The sequence below is a fragment of the Pongo pygmaeus genome, chromosome 9 (genome assembly GCF_028885625.2).
Source record: "Pongo pygmaeus isolate AG05252 chromosome 9, NHGRI_mPonPyg2-v2.0_pri, whole genome shotgun sequence".
Classification (NCBI taxonomy): Eukaryota; Metazoa; Chordata; class Mammalia; order Primates; family Hominidae; genus Pongo; species Pongo pygmaeus.
The window spans coordinates 23,305,671-23,313,041 of NC_072382.2; the positions used below are offsets into that span (position 1 = coordinate 23,305,671).

The window sequence follows — 7,371 nt, forward strand, 5'->3', positions numbered from 1 at the left end:
GTCAATGAAATTGAATGAAATACCTGCTGACAGGGTTTACTGTTCAGACTTATTGCTGCAATAATACTAGGGATAGGGTGGGGGTAAGAAGTTACTGAATTTGAGCAAAAACAAACCTGGTTTTACACTTACAGTTGTAGCTGTTCCAGCTACACTGAATGTGCATGTGAAATCAGAAGAGATCATGTGATGAAGATTCCATTCTTGGCAATATAATATTTCTAAAAAATGCAACTTAAAAGAACTGCTATCTTGAAAGAGCTTCTATCTCAGGTGCTAGCACCAGAAACAAACGCCCTTCATCCTCTGAAAGCATATGAGAACACATTCCGCCATACCTCATCTCCAGCTGAGCCCAGTCACTAGCAGAAGTGCAAGCCTCTCCAGCCATCTGTTAGTACCAGAACACTCATTCCCAAACTGTTCCTGGACATAATCTGATCAGACACAATCCCCCGGAACTCTTTCCCTCCTGCACCCTTCCACTGGGTCCTCTGGATTTCCCACTCAAAGATGAGCAAACTCACCTATATCTTCAATCTCAATGAGCTCTGAAGGTTCTCTCTGCTTCCTCATCCTAATTGAAATCTGGCTGTCTCTGGAAGACTGCAAATTCCCTGAAACTCCCTCACGTGGAAGGTGATCATGGCTCTCCATCCAGTGGCTCACAGAGCCAGGTGACAGAGTATTCTCCTTACTCCTCAATAACACTTTCAAATCATTATTCTGCAGCAGAGAATAAAAATCCCTGTTCCTCTGAGCTCATGCCATTGAATCGTCCCTTTTTCTCCTTCTCTACCTTGGTCCCAAGGTATATACAAAATCTAACAATGTCCTAATTGGCCTCCTTGTTTCTATCTAGTCCAGGCTCCATGCAGTACCAATAGTGACCTTTTAAAATTGCCAATCAGACCGTGTCACTCTTCTGCTTAATACAGCTCACTGGCTCCCTGATGGACATAAAACAAAATCTGCTCTTCCTGAGGCTCATGAGTCTCCGCATGCCCTGGTGCCTGCCCACTCTCCCAGTCTCACCACCTGTGACACTCCTCAAGCTGGCTCGCTCTGCTCCAGGGCAGGGCCTCCTTTCCCTTCCTGAAACACACTTTGCTCTTCTCTGCCTCGGTGAGGCAGCCATCCTCCATGAAAACGTGACTTGTGAAAGATGAAAAAAATCACCAGATGGCTTAGGAATAGTCCTTAAGAGTATGGCAAGGGGAGAAAAACCTCTACCACTGGGGCAAGGTTTAAAAAAAGTCAGGTTTGCAAGCCAAATCATGGTACACACAGAAACAACAATGAATCACTTAGTTTCACAAGGAAACACAAGTTTGTCCTACTAAAACTAAAAGTGCTGTCACTAGTAGTAGAAAACTGGGAGGCTTGTTGCAAAAATCAATTATTCCCAGTGGGAGTCAGGGCATGGATTCTAGCTTGAGACAAGGCCCCAAGGACGCAAATGAGGACTCCAACTCCTAAGGGATCTCAAGTCTGAAGATAATTCAAGTCTTATCAGGACTACCAATCTTTATCTGCTCAAACACACACACTCTCTCTCTCTCTCTCTCTACTCACCCTCACACTCTCCAAACCATTAAACGGTCCTAGAGATGGGAACTCAAAAACCCAATCACCATTTATGATCCACAGGCCGCCTTACCCTCCCTGAGGCTTCCCTATACTCTTTCAATGAATGCCATTTCACAGACCACGGGTACCTTGGAGTTTAGTTTCACTGCTATTTCCTTTTTCAGTTTCCATATCTGAAAAGTCACCATAGTATCTACCATTTACAAAAGCTTAAAAATTCAGATTACTATAGCAACTTTCATGGGAAAACTTGTTGATTACTTCCATGAAGTAGCTAACAATTATCATTCCCATTTACAAAAAAGGAATAAGTACAAATGAGACAGCTGAGTGCTTTTTGCCAACAATAGGGATAGAAACAGTAAATACAACCCAATTTTTACAATTTCATTAGAAAGTGTTTTTAAATGATCATGGCTATCAACAATTTATTTCAAGTATTTCTTTTTGTTACTTATTATTTACTTGTATTTATTTACTTTAAAAAAATAGAGATGGGATCTCACTATGTTACCCAGGCTGGTCTCAAACTCCTGAGCTCAAGGGATCCTCCCATCTCAGCCTCCCAAAGTGCTGGGGTTGCAGGTGAGAGCCACCACGCCCAGCCTCAAGTATTTCTTGTAATCTCTTAGAGTAGGTGCTATAATCACCAGATGGATTAATAGGAAGGATAGATGACTGGAATAGCAGCAGCAGGGCTGCTGGCTAAGGTGTGGGTTGTTTCCACTCTATGAAATCCTGCATAGTACTAGCTTATCTAACTTCTAAATTTATACTATTTAGTATCATATTATTTTGGATTCCAATATCTTCTTTTCTAAAGTTTTACAAAAAATATCAGTATTTATGACTTGACTGACCTTTTTATACTCCACTCTTCCCAGCAGTGTACAAAAAACCCACAACCAATTAGCAAAGGAAGCACTAGGACCTCCAATTCATTGGGTGCTCTCATAGTCTATACCGCTAGACTTGGTTTTACAATCATCTCTCCTGGCAATCCAAACAGGATCCACATTCTTCACAAGGGCTAAAGAGAGGAGTGGTTAGAGGGCTCAACTTGCCCCAGCTCAATCACCCTGAGGTGAATAGGAGCCCCTAACATTTGCAGAATTCAGCTGATGAAGGATACAGTTTATCCAGAGGTAATTTACTAGAAAAACAAGGCTTTTGGCATCTAAACCTCCAGTGCATCACAAACTTCCTGCTATTATCTAATAACACCCCCCAGCCATCACTGTTTCCATAGTAACCGACAGAGAAATAGCAGCCTGCCAAATGGCTTTTGTAGTTCCTTTTCCAGCTTGTTTTTTTCAGTATAGAATTAAAACTAGCTGGGAAAAGAACCAGACTAATCTTTGCAAACAGGAACACAATGTAGTTTGAAAGGTACAACTGGATTTGGGACAAGAAGTATAGAAAACCTTTAATAAAGCCAGCCTGATAGAATAAAAAAGGTCTACTGAAGTATATTTGATAAGCTTTATGACAGTCTTAAGACAATATAGCCTGACACCAGCCAGAATATAGACAAGGTGCCCTTCACTTAGTCTTTGATTTGAACTAAACAAAAAAGGAATCGGAATGAATGTAAAAGCAAGCTTAAACAAGTCTACTATGCCCCTGAGGAATGACAGTAATATCATTAAAGGAAAGGGTAATTTACTCTAAAATCAAAATGAATGAGCAGCACTTGGCAGACTTGGACTACAGGACAGTGGAAAACAAAAAACAAAAAACTGGCACCTTGGAGGAGTGAAATGTTTAATCTGAGGGATGATGTCTACATGAAGCTGACTGAGCTGATGCATGAATCAGAGGGCACTGGTGCTTACGAAACAAAGATCTCCTTACCGTCTCAGCACAGGGAGAAACTGTTAGGAATACAGTGTGTGGAACTGGGGCAGCTTTCAGTAGATCAGCAGTTAATGGAGATCTGCTCAAGGTGCCAGACTACAAAATAAACAGCTGCTGCAAGGGTGGAGGAATTTGAATTTTTAAAAAATCAAGACTATTTCTCTTTGAAAGTGGCCCAAAACAAATGCTTTTCTGTCTCAAAACTGCACATTTGAACAAAGTGCAGGAAATCTCATGACTCTTCCGTGTCCGCCTGAGATGTGAAACTGTGACTCAAGTCAAATAGGCATTAACTTCTCCTCCGACGGGTCAAAGCTAATAGGAGTTTGAAAGATTCCCTCCCACCACCTCTAATAAACCCTGAACGTCTCAGTGACAGACATGAAAATTACAATCTGTAGTAGTACACCGAGATAGGTCTCTAAGAGTTACAGGAAGTCAGACTCCTACAAATCCCACACAGAAGACTAACCTAATTTGTACTTTTTAAATTATGCTTTACCTTGGGCTGTATGAATCATGAGTCATGTTCTCATCGCCTGAGTTTATAAAGAAAAGTAGACAAAAATTTGCAATAATCACTTCCTTTCAATCCTTTGGAAAAAAGGATTATTTATAAGATAAAGATGATGCACTCTAAGGTATATTTCCAAGGCCATCAACTCAAAGAAAGGGTTCTGTACTTCCAGTTTAGTTACATTTGTAGAGCCCCAGGTTTTTGGAAATCTGTTAGTGAGACCTGAAGGAATCTACAAAAGTTTAAACTTGTATCCTGTTTACACAAAAATGGACTTTACAGGTTTTGGGGAAAAAAGGTCACTTTTTACTCATGTGTGATTATAATTTCAAACATATTAATATTCAATTTCCCAATCTTAAACGAAAGCCAGAATTGAGATGATATACAAAAATTGCATGAAATTCAATCATAGTTAAGACTAGGCCAGAAGCCAAAACTTAACTACAGTCAACAACCTGAAGTACCAACATGTTTATATTTCTTCCCAAATCCCTTTCCTCAGCCAACTTTGTTAAAATCTCAGGCAAATTTTCTTACTTACTGGATCAGTATTTTAATCAAATCAGCTACCATCGTCATAGTGCAGATTCCCTTGCCACTGGCAGACAATTACGTGGACTTTACCACTTCTGAGTATTTCATGGCCTGTATTATCATTCATGTTCATCAAAATAGGCTCCAAGAAGGCTGAGGAGAAGAGAAAGCTACAGCATGGGGCATGGTAGGATAAGGTGCTGTTCCAAATGGTTGCCCACAGAAATAATGTATGTAGTAGTTATGCTCTCCATCTACATGTTACCCTATAACATAACTGATGTGTACTACCAAGAAATAGCTCTTGATCACCATATGTCATATCTTTATATAAGAAAATGAAGAAATTCAGCTCTCTGGAGGGGAGAAGAAATGGGGTATTTCTGGGCACCAGAATATTGTGAATGCGTAATATTTGGAAATTGCTTGTACAGTAAAATGATTTATCCAAAAAGCATACTTAGGGAATTCTTAAGCTTCAAATCTATAAATAGGCTCAAATTTTTAAAAAGGGGCATGGTGGTGGGGAATATATGTGTGTAAAGAAACAGTAACTGAATACTTAAATAGTGAGCAACAAAGAAAATAAGTGTGAAGAACTAAAAACCATTATTATACCAAAGGCTATATATACTATAGCTTATTTGCCAATCAGGAGGCCAGAAGGATAACTCTAGGAGGAAGGCGCAGCGCCAGCATATGCTAGATGAGCTCCAGGAGGAGAAAGACGATTTCATCTTACTCATTCACTGCTACGGCCCCCGGTCCCAGGACCACTTCTGGCAACAAGCTGAGGTTCCATACATCTGGCTTGAGAAGAGGGTCTGAACTTAAATAATGAGACTGATACAGTGTTTCTCTACTATTTATGTAACAGGAGTCTTACTAAGGGCAGGATGAATTTTTCACACATGTGAACTTGGTATTTAACTGAGTGGAAGCTGTATACAGAAGTATAATCATACCTAAAACGAATATAGCAAAAGCTGGTTTGTCTGATTCTCAAGTGGTACTCCTTGGTATATGAGAAGGCTGCTTCCCAATGTAACTGAAGGCTTAGGGAGCAAGTTCACTCAAAAAAACACTGGCAACTACCAATCCCCTAACAATGATCAAACTTTTTATGTAAACATAAACAAAGAAAACCTAATCAATGGAAATTATACCAACAAAAGGTGCTTAATGGCATATATGCAAAATTACACAATATGCTTTAAAAATACCATGCATGGAAACCCAATACACACCAGGAAAACACTCAGTCTATTCTTACGGAAGTATATCTGATGAAGAACTGACACGGAACTAATAATGATGTGGTCTGCTTTAGGTCTATTGAAAAATCAGCCTGGGCCAGGTGCAGTGGCTCATGCCTGTAATCCCAGCACTTTGGGAGGCCAAGGTGGGCGAATCACCTGAGGTCAGGAGTTTGAGAACAGCCTGGCCAACATGGCAAAACCCCATCTCTACTAAAAATACAAAAATTAGCCGGGGGTCCTGGCATGCGCCTGTAATCCCAGCTACTCGGGAGGCTAATGCAAGAGAATCGTTTGAACTGGGGAGGCAGAGGTTGCAGTGAGCCGAGATCGTGCCACTTGCACTTCAGCCTGGGCAACAGAGTGTGACTCCGTCTCTAAAAAACAAGCAAACAAAAAAACAGCCTGTTGGTTGGCCTTCCACACTGACTGGGTCTGGTTTAATATTATAAGCTGAATGATCAGGAATGCTGGTTAGGAAGAGACACAAACACTGAAAATAAAATAATTGGCTCTTTTCTTGGCATTACTATCTTTCTTCGTCCTAACGGGCTACACTTTTGATTTTTTAAAAAATTAATAACCCTAGTATTCCTCAAATGTCACATAATCGAGGTAAGCGCTGGGGTAGAAACTGAAGTTATTATATCGTTATTAATTTTTTGGTCACTGTTTTTCTACCTGAATGTGGACAGATCACCATCTCTGATAATCTGGCTTGAGTTTCCTCTCTCTGAAAGAGTTACAGATTCACCTGTATTTCAGGAGAAGGCTAAGAAGGAACAAAGATATGTGAATGCTCCCTTTCAGAAAAGTGGCCATATTACCATGAAGAACACTTAAAATAAAGGCTTCTTCAGGGACGTCTTCCTTAGCCTCCTTCCTCTTCCTTAGCCTCCCATTAGCTTGAGTCATTCTTCTAAGGCTTTCCTTCACAGCATTGATCACAGTTGCAATTATTTGAGTAACTGGCAATATTTATCTACCCCAACTAGACTGTATCTCCCGGAGGACAGGAAGTTTATCATCAATGAAATGAGCCCCCAGCACCTAGCATAAGGCAGCCAATTCTTGTTGGACATGTAAATGAATGAAGGAGCACTTTGGAAGTCAAAAGTTAACCATGGGGAAGTAGTCACTTGAAAATGTTTCATCAACAAAATGTGTACTCCCATGCTCGAAATCTGAAAGTAGAAGTTTTTAGGAGTTCTACTTTTTCCACAGACTAATAAGAGGCAGGAAGAGCATAAGAAAAAGAGAATACTCACTGGTGGTGGCTTCTTTCTCATCTCAAATGTGCGTGTGGCACCAAAACTTAGTGAAGCAATAATGGGGCACCTCCCTAGTGAGGGTTCATCATCACTGTGCCAGTCCACGCTGTCCTTCTCATTGCGGTAAAGATTGCAGAGTAAGGAGTTGAAGGTGTGGCCAGTGTTCTCTTCAACGCGGTTCTTTAGTGTGCGCAGCACAGGATGCCACTGCGATCCACAGACCAAGAAAAGGGCAAGACAGTCGCATAACACACAAAATGACAGCCTCATGGAAAAACAAAAAAGAAAGGGCAAAATCAGCCAACTTATAACCAGGGCATGAAATAAGCAAACCACTTGGAAT

General features: G+C 40.7%; 1 protein-coding gene across 1 annotated transcript in view; it reads right to left on the minus strand.

Moving 5' to 3' along the window:
* ALKBH3 (alkB homolog 3, alpha-ketoglutarate dependent dioxygenase) overlaps window positions 1–7,371 on the minus strand; it is a 39,698-nt gene that overhangs the window by 11,453 nt on the left and 20,874 nt on the right. The window contains 1 exon segment of the mRNA XM_054439133.2: window positions 7,026–7,235. Within this exon segment, the coding sequence (XP_054295108.1) occupies window positions 7,026–7,235 (210 nt within the window).